The sequence below is a fragment of the Micropterus salmoides genome, unplaced genomic scaffold, assembly GCF_014851395.1.
Source record: "Micropterus salmoides isolate LMB-PRFRI ecotype aquatic unplaced genomic scaffold, ASM1485139v1 Ms_hic_scaffold_5, whole genome shotgun sequence".
Taxonomy (NCBI): Eukaryota; Metazoa; Chordata; class Actinopteri; order Centrarchiformes; family Centrarchidae; genus Micropterus; species Micropterus salmoides.
This window is the reverse complement of record NW_024044237.1, coordinates 11,600,143-11,620,456: the sequence shown is the minus strand read 5'-3', so window position 1 is coordinate 11,620,456 and position 20,314 is coordinate 11,600,143. Positions and strand designations below refer to the sequence as shown.

The 20,314-nt window shown below is 43.3% G+C and overlaps 1 protein-coding gene across 2 annotated transcripts in view; it reads left to right on the top strand.

The window, feature by feature from the left end:
* The first annotated feature begins 678 nt into the window (after positions 1–678).
* The window catches only part of tenm2 (teneurin transmembrane protein 2), a 108,171-nt gene continuing 88,535 nt past the window's right edge, over positions 679–20,314 (top strand). For both annotated transcript variants that reach the window (XM_038700123.1, XM_038700124.1), the window contains exon 1: positions 679–1,384. In XM_038700123.1, the coding sequence (XP_038556051.1) occupies positions 1,333–1,384 (52 nt within the window). In that variant the 5' untranslated portion in view covers positions 679–1,332. The remainder of the gene's footprint in view (positions 1,385–20,314) is intronic.

The following is a 20,314-nucleotide window of genomic DNA, read 5'->3' as shown; positions in this document are numbered from 1 at the left end:
TGTGAGGTTGATGTTTGGTTTTCAAGGCAAGAGTTTTGTCAAAGAGACTGTTTCCATGGCTGCCGTCCTCCTGCATTGTTTGACATTGTTCTTTTCCTATTTAGGGTCATTATGTGGATGTGAGATCTGACATATTACTGGCTTCATCGCCGCAGTGTCCTCTGCCCTTCCTCCCTCCCTCCCTCCTTCCCTCCCGCTCCGCGTCTCTGCTTCACCGCCTTGTCTTTTCTCTTTTTACCCTCAACCTCCGTTTTTCCTCTCCTGCCACCTTGCCTCATCGCCTCTTCTCCTCTGGCCACCCATTCCCTCGTGTCTCCTATATCTCATTTTTATCCTTTCTCCTCTCTTTTTCCCCTTCGCCTTTGATGTGCATGCTTTGTCACATTCCCATGATTCTGTCACTCTTTCACTCTCTAGCGCTCGTGGGCTCCATTGCTTCTCCCGCCCTCGTTGCCACGTCCTCGTCCTTCTGTCAACCACTACGCTCTCCTTCTTTCACTGTCTCACCCCTACCCCTTTTCTCTCTCTCCCTATGGCTCATTCGTTAGCTCCCGCCGTCATCCTTCCTCCCCCTCTATCTCGGTGGTGCGGCACTGCTGGGAGAGAGAGCGGAGGAGAGAGAGGGAGAGAGAGAGCGTGCGTGTGTGTGTGTTGAGTCTGCTCTCAGTCTCAGCTGTGGGCAGATGGAGGATGGAGCCGCAGCCACATCTCTGCTTCTCTTCTGCTCTGCCTGTCACTGGCTGAAAGGCACTCTCTTTTTCACTCTCAGTGTCTCCTCATCCATCCGTTCCCCTATGCCTGAGCTGGCCTTGATCTGTGACGGATTGAGCAAAAAAAAGGACTGAGGACTAGAAACAGGAGGGAGACAGTAAGACCTGCGATCTCCTGGAAAACAAGGGGAAAAGCAGTGCAGGGCATTGCGCTCATCTCCCCCCCACCCCTGTGGTGTTTTGGTGTGTGGGGTCCGTCTCTGCAGTGCAACAGCTACACGTGTGCAAGTGTGTCGACCCATACTGCGTGAGTGCGGTGTGCATGTCTCTCGGTCTCCTGCTCTATCTCTCTCTCTCCTCCTGCGCGGTGCTCCGGCACTCAGCTTGTGGACTGTGCTCCAGAGAGCTCACTGCAAACTGACGAAGAGGGGAGAAGACAGGGACACAAGAGTGAAGAAGAACAACAGCGAGGGAGCGACGACCTAGTCAAAAGGCAGAAAGCAGGGCGCAAAAGATTGAGAATCAAAAAAAGAGGACTCTTAAGGGAGCGGAGAGGAGTGGAGTGTGGAGGAGAAGGGATAAGGGTAGAGGGTTAATCAGAGAGAGAGACAAGTACGGAGCGATGCATCACTCGGGCAACACAGGAAGATCCAAGACCCTCTCTCATGAGACAGGTAAGACCCTGTGATACTTCTTTGTGACCACAGCAGTCAGATGGCATTGTGCTGTATTTTCAGTGCACAGGAACAATAGAGCATGTCTGTAACTTGACTATAACCAATCACCATGTTTCTTCTGCTGTGGATACAAGAACAGAAAACCCTTTTGAATGATCTCTCATTCTTTCAACCTATACATCTTTGCTTTTAACGCCTTGCTGTAATGTAGGTTATATGCCTATATGATGGAGTGTGTGCGTGTGTGAGAATGTGTGTACTCCGTGGAGGCGGTGGTGGTGATCAAACGGCATACATCTGAATAGAACTTGGCTTTGATGTGCGCTTGAAGTTCTGATTGGCATCCGTAAATGCCAGTGTGTGCTGTTCATATGCGATTCTGTGCGCGCGCGCTTGTTGGTCATTGATTTGAAGTTGGTGCGTATGTAAGTGCGCCCTTGTGTGTCAGCCGCCAGCTTTCTGGTGAGCACATTCCAGTTGATGGTAATTACAGTGACTGACAGGTAAGCTGATGGCAAGAAAAAGGACGGGACGCGGGTTGCCCCTGTTCCACTTCAATCCATAATTTATTCATGTGTGTGTTCCTCGATATTTACAAGGTTATTTCTATATATTTGGCTTTCAAATGCAATGCTGATTAATTGATTGGATATTTAGATGTGGATTGAATTAAAAAATCAAAAAGATCTGATGTGTCGTGAATGTGCAGGGGTTCAATTTTGTGTGGTCGTATTGCTTGACAGAACAGTTTGACCTCAGGGAAAACTCTAAGTGTGTCTGCAGTATATCTCTGAATATTGTTTTTACGTGTGTGTTTGTGCTTTTGTGGGTGTCGTATAATAGTTGTTTGATTGCTTCGTGGGTGTGAGGGGATTGCTAGCACTCGTCAAGCTAATCAAACAGTTCCCACAGACAATCACAACAAGGTACACACCCCTCTCAGCAGCTCCGACACATCTGCCTCCTATCTGAACAAACATTATGAATTTACAAGTTAGACAGGCGTAATATGTTGGAGTTTTTTCTCTTTAAACATAAAGGCAACATTGTCAAAAGAAATACAGGCCTTTCACAAGCTCTCACACACAAGCTCCCTGAACCGCCCACACGCATACACACACTCGCTCACACACATGTACACAAAGACACCCACCAACAAACACACACGCACACATCTGTTACGCGGATCCGGCCCAGCGGTGGATAAATGTGCCTTTCTGATTGCTGCCACAGACAGGACGTGATTGGCATGGCAGACCAGGGAATTAGCCATGGTTTCCATGGTGACTAATTAGGAGGGTCCTGACTGGTAGGTTTATGAAGACAGATGACAGATCGGTGGTTCACTTCCTGCTTTACAGAGCGGGTGGTCCTATTGGCTAACGCTACCCCCTACCATCTGAGACAGACAGACCCTCTGCAGGCCACCTCACACGTATTCAGCTGTCTCCAAACATGCAAATATGAAAGGAAATGTTATCCTGAGCCAGCAGACACTTTTGAGTCTTAAGATTCATTTTCATGCTACACCCTCAATCACTGGTGTGTGTTTAAGGGTACGTGCGTGATTCCCTGAACACACACATTTACTTGTCCACTTCGGCTTAAACTGACTGATAGATCTAGTATTTCCACATTATAGTAGCCAGGGCTTCGCACAGCAAACACCACATGTGCTCTGCAGTAGGCTAAAACCACGCTAGATGTATGCATATTTAGAGACTCATTCAGAAGACACCCATTTCATGTGACAATAAACAAGTCAGACGCGCGCATACACTCACACTGACTGTGTAGCTATAGGGCATGTGAGAGAGAAATAGGTGTGATTGGGTCCATCTGTGGCAGAGAAGGAGAGAGAGCGTGAGGGAGAGGGACACAGAGAGAGCTCCATCTGTGGACACCTGCCCTTCCTCCAGGCTTCCATCCCTTTTTCTCCAAACTGCCAACAAGATCTGTGGTTGCACAGGTGCGCATGTGTCTGTGTGTGTGTGTGTTTTTTTTTTTCACAAATCCGAGGGACGCGTCTGTGTGTTTTTGAAATGTCTGTATCTGAGCCTGAAGAAATTTCACAGTGAGCCTAGATGTCTTGAGCCCCCCCCCCTTCGCGAAAAGTCAAAATCCAAAGGGCTCTCACTGAATAATGTGTGAATGTAAATGAAAAATGTCCTCTCATCTCTCGTTTGCTTTTAACTGTTGGCTAAGATCTGTGTCCTTCAGTTATTTCCCCTTTCTGACAAGCATTTTGACAGCAGAAAAAGGACTGGTAATAATAATGGAGGATTGATTGGGCACTGTGCATGCTTCTTTACTGGAATAGCTTACCTGGAAGCTGTTAACATTATTAGTTACCCTTGTGCTTTTCCTCCTTAGACTAATTTAAATGTATGGCATGAAAGAGGTCTTATGTTCTTTGGCTCTAAAAGCATCATGCTCAAAAGCGCACAAATACATATATATGTATTTTTTTTTACCTCTTACATATTACTACTCCTGCCAAGTGATACTCACTGTACCATGAATAATTGATGCTTCTGGACACAAGCAATCCAGCCTGCAACACACTGTTGGACACCTTAAAAACACTGCCAGAAAAATTGGTGATAACAGGTAGGAAAAAAGCGAGCCTTCCTTTCCACTTAATTCAGCTATCTGTCCTGCCTCTCTCTCTCTCTCGCTCTCTCTCTCTCTCTCTCTCTATCTCTCTCTCTCTCTATCTCTCTCTCAGTCAGGCACCAGCTCCACCTAATGGCCTCTGCAGGTACTGAGGCACACACACACACTCACACATACACACACAGGCTGACACACACACACACGCTTTGATTAAAATGGCTGGAGCGCGATTCCATTTCACCGCGACGAGCGAGGTAGTTAGGAAGCCACTGAGATAATAGGCCGTGATTTTTTGGTCGGACACTATTTATTGGAGTACAGCCCCTCCACACGGGGAGCGAGGCGGAGGGGAGAAGAGGACACAAAAGGAGAGGTGATTGGAAGAGGCACAGAGTGGGAGAGAGAAAAAATAGCAAAGCGATTGAAGAAGACGTGCGTGTCACGGCTAAACAAATAAGCATGTGTGGGAACAGATGGTAATAAAGTTCTCTGTTACAAGACTAGTGCGCACTCGTACGCACACACACACGTGCGCCGACACACACAGACCCACACAGACCCACACATGCACAGCTTGATTATGCAGAGTATTGGGCCGTGAGTCATTAAGACTTTGCCTCAGTGAAGCTGACTCGAAAGTGAGCAACGACAGTCATCTACAAAGTCCGGTCACTAGCAGTCATCTCTCTTTCTCCCTTCCCTCTCTTTACTCTGTCCATCTGTCTCTGCCTGCTTCGCTCCCTTTCCCTCTTTGTTTTGGCCTCTTTACTGACTCCTCTACTCTCTCCACCCACTGCCTTTTCTCCTTCTTTCTCCATCATCTTCTTCCTTTGCTTCGTTTTCTCCCTTCCGCTCTCTGTTCCCCTCCTGCTTTAGGAAAATTAGTTTTTCTCTGCTTTCAGTTTTCCAGCAGATGGTCTTTAGGCCAAAATGTGCATGTATATGTGTGTATTTCGATATATGAGGGCGATGTGTCCTCAATCACAGTGAAAGCATTTGTTTCACTCTGCCAGTGGAGATAGATTATGTATTTCACTCCTTTTCCTCGCATTGGGTTTTTTTCTCTCTCTCTCTCTCTCTCTCCATCACACGTTTTGTCCTCCCCACTCAAGGTCAGTTGGAAGATTGCTTTCAGCCCCCTGTGTCCTCCCCGACGCACCATGTTTTATTGTGTGCATGGCCGTCAGCGCCTGTGCATTTGTGTTTAATATGTGCGGTTTGATGGCTTTGCGTGCATGTTTGAAATCATGGAAAAGGGGGGTAGTGTTTTTGTATTGTTCAGTCTGTCCCTTCTCATCAGGGAAGAACGTGTGTGTGTGTGTGTGTGTGTGTGTGTGTGTGTGTGCGTGTGTGTGTGTGTGTGTGTGTGTGTGCCACTCTGATGGAAAAGGAGCGAGCCGGCAGTCAATCTCAGTTTTCAAGTCTGTTTTTATAGAAATGGAAAAGGAAATCGTTACGATTATCATGGCTGAGTAAAACGTTAAAACGATCTTAGACTGTTTTATTTTTATTGAACCAACTTTAAAAGTAAAATGTTTCAGAAAAGCTTCCTCACAAATTTTATGGCTGCATTTTCCTTTGTAAATATTTAATACATTTATTGATTTTCTACTGTGTGTGTGTGTGTGTGTGTGTTATTAAAAGTGTGGCAGGTTTTTGTATGGACCGTTGGAGGTATTAATTTTCACAGTGGTGATTTGGGTGAGTAAAGGGCTGGCAAACTAACTGGTGTTCTCAGCATGCTTTTGAGCATGTGTGTGTGTGTGTGTGTGTGTGTCTGATCAGCGAGCTGGCTGGTTTTATGCTTCACTACCCTGGCTGCTCATCCATGTGTACCATCTGCATGTGGTGCTGCCATGTGTGTCACCTATACCCCAACATATCCCACTCCTCTCATATCTCTAACCATCCCTCCATCCACACCTGACGGTGTCTAGTCATTGTCCTCTTATTTCCAGGCCTTTTCTGCTTTCATTTAAAAAGCTAATTCAGAAAAAGAAAGAGAAAACAAAGCTTGACATTGCAGTTAATTTAAATCCTTTCACTTACTACGTCGCATATTAATAAAGAAGATGACTATTTTTGCATCGTTATTCATCATCTTCATTCACCTTTTAATTTTCCTTTTAAGCAAGAACCCATCATATCCTCAATCAGAGCGACTGTGGAGGATGCAGTGTTATTCCATTTGTTAGCTATGCAACGCCAACACTCTAAGTGATCGATCCGTGCCAGAGCTAACTATGTGACAGATGAAAGTGTCACAATTACAGTCATGCTGAAGTGACAAATTGATCCCAGCATTTCTGCAGGAAAGGAGTTTTTGTCTTGGAGGTGCCATCGTTCATCTACACAGCCTCATTATACCTCTGGGGTAGCAGCGACAACGGTGACTCATTGACTCATCACGCCGTTGTTTGTAAACTCGAAACCCGACTAACCATTCTCCACTCCATTCTTCATCTTATCTAATGTTCCCCATTTCTCTGCTATCTCTGCCTAGCTGCTGCTACTACCTCCCATCCATGTTTCCTCCTGCACAGCACCTCCCTTCATCTTTAATATCCTTCTCCCCAAAGCACTGACTCCAGCTTCCTGAACTCTTCACCCTTTCTTTTGTTCTCTCTCCTGCATCTCTTCCTCTCTTCTCCTGAACATTCTCCTTAGGTCTGTGTTATTAACATAAAACAGGAGGAGAGACTACCACTCATCCAGCCCAGACTGTGAGTCACTCCGCCCCGCCAGCTACTCGCTGCCTCCTTGGCTGTCACGTCGCGACAGATGTGAAACTGATTTTAAGGGATGGGGTGAGGACAATGGCGAATTGCATAGGGCAGTTTTCAAAGAGACAGGTAGTTTGCTGTGCTGCTTCACACTAAAATCAATATCAAATCAAATATAGAATTGTTTCACAAGTACAGAAGGGGAGTTGTTTTTGCTAAGTAATAGTGGAAATGCGTCTATTTTTGGAAGTGGGGAGCTGTCCTCATGCAATTCTGTCTCTGCCTTTGCAGTGATTTTGCAGTTGCCAGGAGCTACATGAAAAGATAGTGAAGTCTGTAACAATTTGAAAAAATAGATTGTTTGTTAAGATTTAAAATAAATATCCATGCTATTGAAGTCAGCTGTATTACTATCTAACTAGCTGGTTTGTTGCGTTTGAAAAGGTGTAATAAATAGTTAGCAAGCATGCAGAGAAGGCTAAAAAGTTAGCTTAAGGTAATACACAAATGTTCAGAATAGAAAGTAAAAGTAATGGAGAAACCGTTAAAGTAGTTACCTAGAAGTAAAGGATAAATGGTTGAAATTGTTAGCGAAAAGTAGTGGTTGAAGAGTCTCAATTAGATGACTGTCTCTTTTACAGGCCTGCTTGAGGTGTTTCTAAGCTGCTTACATCGTGCATACAAATATAAACGTAAACAAATCAGATATTCCGGTATGGTAAACAAGAGACATGAAAAAGGCAAATTTTTATACAAGCACTATTCATACAGATTAAAATAAACCATTTCATAGTAGCCTTTGTTGAGGAAGAGTTTAGTGTAAAAGGTAGGAAAGGCCTGTCCCATATAGACGCCTGTCTAGTTCAGTAATTGATACAAAACATTATTAATTGAGTTTCACGATAATAGTGTTAAATAACATCCAGTGTGAAATCAATTCACATCCACACAATTTCATGGTGTGGATTAAGAGGTACTTGAATTCATCTGAATGGGCACCGTACGAAAAACGGTTGCCTTATATATATTCATTCCCCTGCTGTCACAATAATTTTTGGGAAATATATTATCAATTACATGTGTCCTTTAAATCACAGCAAGGACTTCTAGTCTGTCTTCATGCAGACAGTAATGCATTATAGAGTTAGTTTTATTACTTTCAAATTACTTCGATGAACACACTGAAATGACTTTTCCAAAAAAGGTACATTAGCCGTCCATCAATTTTGTGAGGTGGATGACACATTCGACTAAAATGTTTTTTTCCCTTCACTCCCTCAATTAACTTGACGTAATGTGCTCACTTCCACAAGGAGATGATTGAATAGAGCAACATCACAGCTTTCTTTTTCTTTTCCATTATGGTATTCAGTCACATCGTAGGCCTATTTACAGCTCAGGAGGGATTTACTAAGATACTACAGTATGTTCAGTTTGGACTGTAGACTCCGACTCTGAAAGGACTTGTAAAGGTCGCCGTAGCTGTGATACACGAATAATTCATTATAAGACTTTGTAACTCAGCTCATAAGCTATAGTTACATAACCTTTTTCTGATCATAGCAAGCCTTAATCTCGCTCTCATCCTAATTCCCAGCCTTGAATATGTAAACACACAGATGCAGACAGACTGTAGCTCACCATACAGTTGCTCCAGCCGCCATAATAAACAGAAGGTGTGTTTTGAGGCTTTGGGGCACTGTGACCTTGCCTTAGGGATGATGACAAAGTGAAACTCAGTCTTTGCATGTGTGTTAGTGTGTGTGTGTGTGTGTGTGTTCCTAATGACCAATGCTTAAGGGGAAGATGAGAGGAGATGGGCCGTGCAGCAGGGCCGAGGGGGCAGTGGAATGATTCCATCGATCATTCTCGATCACCTAAACAGCACATTCATCTGTCTGTGTCTCTCCCTCACTCTGTCTCATTCTCTGTCTTTGTCTCATATTGACACACATTGTGACTCTCACCTCTTGTCTCTCTAACCTTTTCTTCTGTGTGTGTGTGTCTGTGTGTGTGCGCACGTGTGCTTTCAGACTGATGCCGCAGTGATGGCACTGGCCAAATGCCAGATCTTGCACAGTTCCATTAGTATTGCGAAGGCTGGCCGTAGATTGCTATTGATTGACTATGGCCTCTATTCATAGGCTATTCAGCTTGAAGCACACATACACACGGACACAAGTGCACCAGAATAAGTCTAGAGTTTGTGAAACCAGACACGCACTTAAGTGTTTGAGTAGTTTTTGTCTGGGTTCATGGGAGATATTTGACGGATTTCATTCTAATGTGATTGACATCTTATTCAATATTTCGCCATTTCCATAAATAAAAAAAAATATGACCATGGTTGTATGGGGTTGTTCTGAGATCAGTCTTTGAGTGATATTTTGGAGACATAAAGAAACCATCAGTGATTTGACTCATGATTGGTCGTTGATTCAGCCTGTGTGCGCTTGTAGGATTTGACAGGGACTTGAGGACGCCAAGCTTGTGGATGGCTGAGCTTTGGATTTTAAGCAAATCAATGCCAAGTGACTCGACCCCGGAGCCACATCTTAATGAGAACTACTGCTCGGAGATCTCCATACTCCCTCAGTTTCCCGCTGTCTGCTTCTAGCCCGCTGCTCTGTCTCTATCTCGCGCTCTGTTTTTATTTTCTATCGCTCTCATTTCTCACACCTTTTGCCCTTCGCCCACTGGAGAAAACGCACATATGCGTGCGCACACAGACACACATCTAAGTCATTTTCTGTATGCTTCTAGGGGGTTGTTCCACAAGAGATTCTTAGACAGACAAATGTCAGACCGTCTAGTTGACAGTCCGCTATGTGCAGAGGCTCGGCTTGTCCAGTCGGTGAGTGACACACCAGGGAAATCTGCAACTCCATATTGGCTTCAACGCTATGTGTTCACTATTAAAGATATAATCAAAAGTGTAAACACCTGTCACTTGACAATGCGCACGTACTATTTGCAAAAATATGTGCTGCACAAACAGGTGTGTGCAATCCCTCCAACAGCTGCATCTATTGTTTAGCATTGTGTGTATGTGCATACGAATAGGTATGTGTGTGTATGTGTGCTTATGTGTGTGTGTGTGTGTGTGTGTGTGTGAACACGTTGAAGGGATTAAGGATGTAATGCAGGATTATCCAGCAGGTAGACTTCCTACTTCTTCTGCCGAGGAGGAGATGGAGAGACAGAGAGGACGGAGAGAAAGAGGTGGATGCATGGATCTTGTAGAGGGAGAGTGGAAAGAAAATAAGGGAGAGTTAAAGGAGGACAAGAAAAAGGCACATTTATTTATTTATTTTACGTGCCAAAATAGTTTTAAAAGAATTAAAACTAAAAAATTGAAGACAAATATTTTCTTAGCAGAGATTGGGAAAATTCTAGGTAAATGTACATAAGAAAGAAAAGATATTATTCATGTTTACACGGATAGAAATGTACACCTCATATCCCTTAGTAATTTGTTCCTCACGCGCGTAGTAACTATATGAAGATTCACTCATCTTTGTTCTTACTCTAGGAACAGCAAACAAACCAGCTCCAGATGATCTAAGAGCTCTAGTCATTTCGTATTGTACAAGCAAGTCAGCAATGTATCTTGGGGCTCATTTAATGATTTATAGACAAGACATGGAAGATTTTTTTGCTTCTCCATGACACACTGGAAGCCAATGCAACGTCTGAAGACCTGGTGGAGAAGGGTGTAAGAAGGAGAAGACCAAAGAAGAATACAGATATGCAGAGAACACTGTCAAAAGGGGGAAAGAGGGAGGGGAAGAAAGAAAGAGAGAATAAGAGTTACAGAGGGCAGAATGGTGGAGGATAATGTTTTTTTACTTTGTAGGTAAAGCACAAAATATTGAATTTTCAGATCCAGTAATGGGAGCAAATCATTCCTCCAGCTTGTGTACTTCTGTATTTGTGTCAGCAAATCAGTTTTTTCTTCTCTTTTTGTCAGAGACCTCTTAACATTGTTAACTGCACACACTACTGTTTGAGTGTAACGACACACATTCAAATGTAATGAGACTTGAGTCACTGCCATTGCACTGTTCAAAGTGGTTTTTATTTAGTGCTGCTTCAAGGTCCCTGCTGCCTTTGCTCACCAGCAATTGCCAAGTATTAAATAAAACATAAGTTGTAAAAGCAATGTGAGCAAAGGAACCCGTGTTCCCAGTTTAAAGCCCGCTTGAGGTGACAGAGGCTATCTCACACGCATTCACACACACAACCACTTACAGCACTGTCGGGGGGGGGGGGTATAGGGACTATCTGTGGCATTTTGTAATTGTTTTTGGCTAATCCTGGTTTTAATATGTCTCTCACAGCAGGGAGGCCTTCACGCTTAATAGTCACCATGGATTTGTTTAATTACGTCTGTCTGCGAGTGCGTCTGTGTTTCTGTGCGAGTGTCATGTGAGAAAGTGACGGTGTTTGAGTACTGGAGCGTCACTTTGATGACAGTTTGTTCTGGAGTCTGTGCATATGAAATGGAACAAATTTTAAAACAACTATAAGAGTAGATAAAAGAGTGAGAGAACATGGAGGCATAGAGAGCATCTGTGTGTATAGACACAATGCTCACACATGTATGCGCTGCTGATGTATGCACGCACACACTCACACACACACACACACATCCAGCGAGTGAACCCTAGGCAGTACTTCTCCAGTCTGTTTGAAGTAGCGTCTCACGGGAGGCTATAGGACTGTGGCAGTGTTTCACCCACTCAAACACACACTGGCTCGCAGGGAAAGAAAGATTGCAGAGAGGGAAAAGACAGACAGAGGAGACAGTAGGAGGAGCGCTTATCCGCAAACACACTCCAGCTCGTCTCATCCCTATCTCTCGGCCTTTCGCCGCTCACCGTGCCGACGGAACTGCTCGGAGAACAGGTTGAGGTTGTTTACAGCCACAGTTTTTTTTTCTCTTTCCCCCTGTGCTCATGTGTTCATATCTCGCTCCATCATACTCGCACCGACTGGGTGAGATTGAAACAGCACGCTGGGGACACAGCAAGGATATTACCCAGGCTGCATCGGCATCAGAAAGGAGACTTGTTTCATTTTGTCGCGGTCTCAATTAGAGTAGCCGAACGGAAGGAAACTACTTTGACCGCCGGAGCTGAATGCAGACACCAAAGCCTCTTGATAAAAGCCACCCCTCAAGAATATTTTGAAACACAGCTAGTGCTCTCTGCCTGAGCACCGCTCCTCTCTGTCTCTTTTGTTAGCTGCGTGACCCCATCAAGGCCTCACAAATTTAAAGCACCACTTGCCAATTTCAGGCCCTGTAAACTCATCGTTGAGACCAAACAAACAATACAAATAAATAAGGTGCAGAATAAATAAAGTGGGAAATCAAAACACGCAGGAGAGATGGGCGAGTGAAGCGTCTCAAAGGGGGGGGGGGGGGGGGGGGGGGGTTGTTTCAAGGATGAGTTAAAAAGCAGCTCATTTTAATGTTTCTGTTTTTCCAGCCTCCAGCAGCAAGCCCACAAGTGCCTCCTGTTTTCTTAAAACAATGAATACACACACACGCATAAAAAAATTACAGATGCACAAAGCAATCCCACTTAAAGACAGTGCTGCGATGCTGCCAATCTGCAAAGCTATTGTGTTATTTTGTTCCAGGTTCTGCTGTGTGTTTGCCCCCCCCCCAAACCCTGTAATTTTCTGGTGCCTGGTGTGTGCAGGTATTTCAACAAGGTGCTGCATCCAGCCATGTCTATAATTTCCCGTCATCCTTCTCTCTTACTCATTTCTCCAGTCCTTCCCCCAGGTGTCCCCTGGTGCTGCAACAAAAGCAACTAATGGAGAAGGAATGTACCTACACACAGGCACAGATGGACAGACAAAGAGAGAGAGAGAAAGAGGGTGAGGGACATTGAGGCACACAGGGTGAAAAGAGAGGGAAGGAACCATGCAGAAACAGGGGGATAGAAGGAGAAGGAGAGGCACAATGTCGTATGGTGGAGTGAAGAAGTGAGGAAAAAGCTCTCAGTCATGTTGCCAATGTAACACCCTTGTTCTATGTCTTTATCCATGGCTTTTGCTCCAAGTTGTAAAGTTCTTCACAACTTAACCAAAACACCAACTCAGTGTCTCTGTGCACTAGTTGTACCGTACATACAGGTGTAAATGCATATTTGTGGCAAATTAGTCTTGCAACTAACAGTTATTTTTTAATTATTCATCCACTGATGATTGTTTTTCAATGAATCTAGGTATCATTTAGTAAAAGGTCAGAGAATTGTGAAAAATTAACATCACAGCCTGCAAAATGTCTTGTGCTGGCTGATCGACAGTCCAAACTCAAAAGATGTTTGCAGTGATCTTTTTGGGCACATTTTTTTATTAATTGAAGCTTAATAGGTCTCTCTTCATAGGTCCATGCCCCCCTTTAGTCTAGAGTTGGTGTTGACAGAATTGCACTATGTATGTAATAATGTAGATAAATGAGTAATGTAAACTTTTTATTTGATTGTCAAATTTTATTATCAGAATTGTTAAATTTTTAATCAATCGACTAATAATTTCAGCTATTTTATTTCAGGGAGTTAATATTCATTTTCCTTATACTCACATTAGAGTATGTAGGCATGCCTCTTTCCTGTCCGGTGTAATTTTGTCATCGTACATCATGTATGGATATCACTGTCTAACAAAGGTAGCAATGAATAAGTTAGGTCTTCCAATTTTATTTTATAGGCTTTGATTATTTTATTCTCTTTTCTGACATGTCTAGACATGTCTATTTTATATTATGTCCAGTATTAGTAATTAAATCATTGTATATCATGTAGGGCTGGACAATAAAACAATAACAATAATTATCGCAATATAATTTTTTCAATAACAATATAACAAATGTTCAAAAAATATTCAATAAATGTTTGATTTTATTCATTTGAATCATACAGAAATTAGGACTTAATTTTTTATTAAGATGGTTATTTTGTTGAGGAAGAAGGACTGAACAAAAAGCTTTTACTTAATTTTACTCATGCATATGTGTTGAAAAAGATTTTATCAGAATTGTTTTGAATGTTCTACCTCAGATTAGTGATCCACTGTTTGGCATCAAGTGTTGACCATAAAGACGAGTTTAAACCACAATTAACCATAAGGTTTCTTCAACTTTCCCTCAGTAGCAAAAATCAGACTTTAAACTCAAAAGAAATAAAGATTTGATACTTATCGTGATAATTATTGATATCGAAAGATATGAAACTTTTTATCGTGATAACAGATCCAGCCCTAATATCATGCATAGATAATCACTGTCAGATAGCACAACACATAGCCATGAATAAGTTAGGGATTCAAGGATGAAATTGTATTTTCTTCGAAAGTAAAATGTTAAAAATAATATATCTACAGTATGTGTTTAAACGTTATTCAGAATGATCTGTTCTCTGCTACTTTCCTTTCCTTTCCGTCCTTGATTTTGTTTCCATCCCTCTCCTGCCCTTGACCTTTCCCTCCTCCTCTCCTTCTCCTCCATCCTCTCACTCGCCCATCCAGTTCTAGAGGGTATTTTTTTTCATCTCCACTTAGCTTTTAGTGCTCTTCTGAGCCCCACTCAAGGGGAATCCACCTCTTTCCAGACACGGCCTTATTTTAGAAACACAAGCGGGTCCTTGGAGATCACTGTCAGACCTCATACACTGCACAGTCTGCTCTTCTGTGTGTGTGTGTGTGTGTGTGTGTGTGTGTGTGTGTGTGTGTTCGCACTTGCATGTAGTTTGTTCACATTTTACAATGTTTCAAGACTGACCGGACACGCAATGTCATCAACAAAACACCCTCACAAGATGTTTGAAATTTCAAAAATCTTTTCTTTTTCTCTCTTTTGGAGTGGTCACAGCTACAGGTGAATTATTAACGAGATAGGGGACTGTCGTTCTACCTCAGATCTGCCACCGCCTCTTACATGAAAGAGGTGAAGAAGAGCAAGGAAAGTCTCTGAAGGAAACAAGCATGAAATACCAGTTTTCAGTTTCCTCTGAAATTCAGGGGCCATCAAGGAATTTGTGTCTTTTGTAGCTTGCAACGCTTTCTGTCCATGCTTGTGTTTGTCTGTGTGGAGACTCTTATTTCCATTTCAATGTTCTTCATTTTTCTCACTTCTCCCTCCCCCGGCAAAAAAACTAATCAGCCATCCTCCTTCCATTCATCCTCCCTCGCTCAGTTTCGACTCCTAGGACCACCAGGTAAAGTAGCGTTCAGCTAGCTGTGTAATGGTGCAATGAAAATGAGCAGGAAAGACAGAACGTCTTCAGAAGCGTCACTGCGGGCCAAATGCCTTATTATGTCAGATTTACAAATTCCCCACTCCCGAGTCAGAGGAAAAAGTGACCTACATAACTACAGACCAGAAGAAAAAAACACCAATGGCCCAATTCTCCTCTCCTCCACTCCACTCCCTCATTCTCTGTATCTCCACCGCATCCTCTCTAGCTGCTCTCTTTCTCTCTCATTTCGTCACCCCTCTTTTATCTCTATCCTTTTCCCCGACAGCGGCTTGGTGAGTTATCACCCCTCATTCAGATGAGAGGAGTGGCGTGTATGAAGCTTTTCCTTTCTTTTTTTGCATCAGTGTGTGATTGCCTGTCCGTGTGTGCACATGCTGTGTGGGTTTGTGTGTGCGCTTGTTATGTGGTTGACGTTCCTAAAATGGTATGGTCGGCAGAGGGGGTTGGTAAGGTGATCCAACCAACCTGCTACTAGGTAAACACCATCTGTTCACACAAAATCTGCCCCCTCCGACACCACGACTAGAATAGAGTGATCCAATCGCACCTTTCCTCACACACTTCTACCATTCCAGGTTCACACCAAGGTGTGTATGGGTGTGTGTGGCGGTGATGATAATAGATAATGACAGAATTGTTGGCTCGTATTTCACATTTTGAGGTGTTGCTCTTTTAGATTTTACAGTATGAAACACACACGGCAAACATATTTTTCTTCTCCCAACTTTCTCTGTCTTATCTCTCTCTCTCTATCTGCACTGTCAGTCTGTCCGTCTGTCTTATTTCTCCCACTCTCTCCGTCTCTCTCTCAGCCTGCGGTAGGATTGAGTCAAATCAATCAATTCATGGTTTCCTGGGCAGACCAGTGGTGTGGCAAGAAATTGACCTTTCGTTTCAGTGTGTATCTGTGTGTGCGTGCGCGTGTGAGTGTGTGTTTGTACACCAAGCAGAGGGAAGCAGTTAGAGCTAAGTCGCTCTCTGCCTCAGAGCTGATGGTGCCATCCAGTGTGGCGGTGCCCCCAGCTAGCCGCTAAGGATCATACACACACTCAAATGCACACACAAACACACACAGATTTCCACCCTCAGCTATAGCAGATATGACAAGTACACGGACTGTGGACACAGCATTAGCGCAGCTCTGTTTCTTTTTATAGCTTTTATGCTAAGCAGCATGCCATTGCAGGCTTTCCATTTTTGCCCGACTGGGTATTGAGCGTATTGAGTGAGTGAGTTAGCCTGGGTTAAGTGGCTGTGCTTAAGGGCACAACAGCACTGCTGCGATCACTGGCTGACTCCCGTACAGCTTTCGAGCAAGTCCTGCAAAACAAGATAAAGGGTTCATGCAACGCATGCGCACAGTGTGGGTTCATGCAACGCATGCGCACAGTGTGGGTTCATGCAACGCATGCGCACAGTGTGTGCGCATGCATTTTCATTCAGCCACCCAGCTGAAGCGCGAGAGTGGACGGACGATGTGTAGGGAAGCAAAGTTTGATTTTCTGCCATCCCTTTGTTTTTGCTAGATTGTCAATTCGTATTTTTCTCATTTCCTCTCTTTTTTCTCACACACTCATTTATGGATTTCAAACCCCACACACCTACACACACACACACACATACAAACATAGAGTGCCAGATGTGGGCTGACACTCCCCATCTATCCAGAAGGTGGGGATTTAATAGAGATTTATAATGATTATCAAGAGACTGAGGAAATGATATATCAATGCTGTTTAACAATCTACTTATAGAGGGCATGGGTTGACAGAGTGAGACTTGGATGATGGTAAAGAAAAGACTCAGTAGAGGATACTTTGGGAAGTATTGATAGAGCGCTATAAATGCTAGGGTCCTTGGTGTGTGTGTGCTGCTGGCTAGGTCACATAAACAAAGCCGAAAATCTGGGGCTATAACCTGAGGGCACTGAAAGGAAATCCTGTGTATGTGCGCTCTTTTATGTGTGCTCAATGTGTGTGTGTGTCTTGATGCTTCTTGAAGACTATTCACTACTTACTTGCTCCGTGTAGCCTCCATAATATCATGATAATGCACTGTGATTCCTCCACTCCTGGACCCGGCACGCTCTCCAGAGATTCTCCCGTGGAGGATATCTTGGCCGACTCAAGCCTAACACTCCTCCGCCGTTGTCTGTCTGTCCTCATACCCGCTGTGCTGCACTAAAACAGCTCATAATTATTGTCTTAGCATCCTTCATGTATAATTTATCAGCCTTTTAAAAGCGGAGGTGCATGCAATTAAATCTGGAGGGAGCTTCTGTCTTTCCAAATCTCCCCATCCTTTCTCCCTTTCATTATTTCTTCCCCCTCTCTCACATGTGCAGGAGCTTTCAGTCACATCCTTTTACTCTCTGTGTTATTCCTTTACCCTCCACCGTTGTGGTTTCCACGTCTTCCTGTCTCTTTCACTCAGTTTTTGAGTTCATTCTGCCTTCTCTCTCCTTAATATCTAAATATGTGTTGGAAAATTGGATAAATCATGCAGGGGTGTTCTTGTTCTCTCTCTCTCTGTTTCCACTTTCTTTTCATACTTCACTCTTTTGCTCCCTTATTTCCTCCCTCCCAGAGAGAAAGGAGAGGAGAGGCGCAGAGTAATTGGATTCCCCCTAATAGCGAGGGTAATGTTGACAGTACATAAATCCTGCCACTGAAATAGTGCCTCGTTTATCTTCTGATTTTGCCTCATTGTTTTTCGGCGCCTGTTTCCCACCCGCATCTTCCTCCCCCTCCAACTCCTGTATGTGCTTTCCCTCCATCCTTCTGTCCTTGCCCCTCCCTCCCTTCACCTCCCCCAGGGTCTCATCAGGTAGCCTTGATTGTCGAGATGGGCCCCGTATGGGACAATGCGTCGCCATATAAATTGGTCGACACGATTTGGTTGCAGCCAAGCAGATATTGAAAGAAACAAGGTGGGGAGGAACATAAACTGGAGACGCAGATAAAAGCATGCACATTGTATCGGATATGTGGTACAACATATGGCATGCAGGAAACAATGAAGGATGCAGTTAACTCTGCAAATAAAATCTGTTCCTTCTCTCACCCAACATATTTAGCCTCTTTGCCTTCATCTGGTTCCAAGGATGGTGATACTTCAGGAGGACTTTAAATCGCATTCACTGTCAAATCTGTAGGTTCCTGTAATCTGTGAAACAACCACTCACATATTTTTAAACCTGGGCCCTATATTCACAGATTTTGGTGTCAAAATGACTGGCACAAAATGTTGTGGAATCCATGCAGTATATGGCTCTGCAGTGGCTGCAATATGTTTCTACGGCCATCAAAATTATGTCCATAAAAGTGCTTCTTTTTGTTACTGACAGGTTCAGTCTGTCAACATCATGGAAAGGATCCCTACGAGTGACTTCTGGTGACACCCTTTGTTTTTAACTGGAAACAGAAGTCTCGCTTCTGGACATTTTTCACTCTAATATCTCGTGAGAGGCGACTTGTTGCAGGAAGTGCCAGTGGAAACGAGCGAGAGGAGTTTGTTGTACACATAGAGGAGGAAAGGAGATCCTGACATTAGGCTCTAATATGGTCTTTAGTATGGGTCAAGCTCCAAGAGCGCTGAATCCTACATTTCCCGTAATGCAACTTGATAGCATCTCTTTGTTAGCCTTGTTCCTGTCTGGTAAAATCATACATCTTTTAAACTCAGGCTCTCTGTTATGTCCAAGCTGAGATAAACCCTATGACATCACTATGACAGCATCAGGGTTATTTTCTCAGTCTGTGAAAATAGCTGTGTCTGTGCCTCTGTAGAAGCTTTTCAGAGTCTGATTAGTACTAACCATTGGTGGAAAGAAGCTAAGTGTGTCTACCCAAGTAGAAGTACTGTATATAAGTACAACTTTGAGGTATTTGTACTTGAATATTTCCATTTATGCCATTATATACTTGTATTTCCTTTCAGAGTGAATTATTGTACTGAACCCTAGGTTGTGAACCACTGGACTAAAATACCTAACTGTATATAAAAACTAGTTTACCTTACACAATATTACTTACACATTCCGCAGGACAAGTACTTTATTTCTGATACTTTGAATACATTTTGCAGATAATACTTTAAATGCAGGATTTCATTAAATGGAGTAATTTTACATTAACGTTTACTTGAGTGTACTTCCACCACTGGTAACCATGAGTAAAATGTACAATATGTGAATGCTCTGTTTAAGATGTGTACAAGACAGCATTCACAATAGACCTCCAAATTGTTGTAGAACACAAAATCCCTACCCAAAATACTGCTCAAATTGTGTTCAACCATGACGAACAAAATAAACAAAAATAAAACACATCATTATCTACACATAAATTGCCTGTGGGTAAAAAAAAAAAGAAGAAAAAGTGTCAGGCGGGAGTGGGAAAAAACAGAAAGAAAATGAAGAGGTATGACGATGATAATATAAAGATAAAGAAAGTAAAGTTTGTATCACTTTTTTCTCTTCCTCTCCTTTCACCTAAATATCAAACAACCTCATCAATAATTGACCGACAGTCTGGCAGTTGATCAGCTATGACCGGCCCTTTATAGCAGCATTAGAAATCTGTCCCATGCGCACACACACCTACATGCACACAGCCTCAAACCTCCTCCCTTTGATGCTCTTTCATGAGCCATATCATTGACGCAGGAGTCCAGGTCAGGTCAGCTAATCAATCACCTGCGTGGCATTTGAATTGCTTGGTCTGTCTATAGGCTTCCTGTGTACTTACTCCTCTGATCTCTTCTCCTGCAAACAGAGAAACACTGACAAGGTGGGCCATGAGAGAGGGAGCTTGTTACAGAAGAGCAGGTACTATAGGATTAATCGTGTGCCTTCTTGCCAGATGTTATTGCGCTTATCGATAATGCTGAGAGTCAAGCAACAGCATCGAGGTCAAGTCATGCTCTTTCATCCTCCAGGCCATGCTTGCGGGATTCACTCACACCTTTCATATATGATAGCCTGGAGAAACAGAGATGGAAACGATGATACAAGCTGTGTATATATGTGTGTTTTTGCTGTAGTGTAACGCATTTGGATTTTTTTTTGCTGCACAGACAGACCCTCTGAATCCAAGTGTGTACAGTATGTAGCCTGGTCTGCAGCCGCTTTTAACATAACACACAGCAGTCATTTAATTGGATTATCAATCTGGGGAAGCCCACTTCCTCTTCTGTTTAACACTTTCACATGATAACGCTCCACAGCCCTCAGGCGCTGTTACCTTAACCACATATCATAATCATATAATAATCAGATTTTATCTGTCGCCGCGCCAAGTCTCGGGTTGGATGCTAAA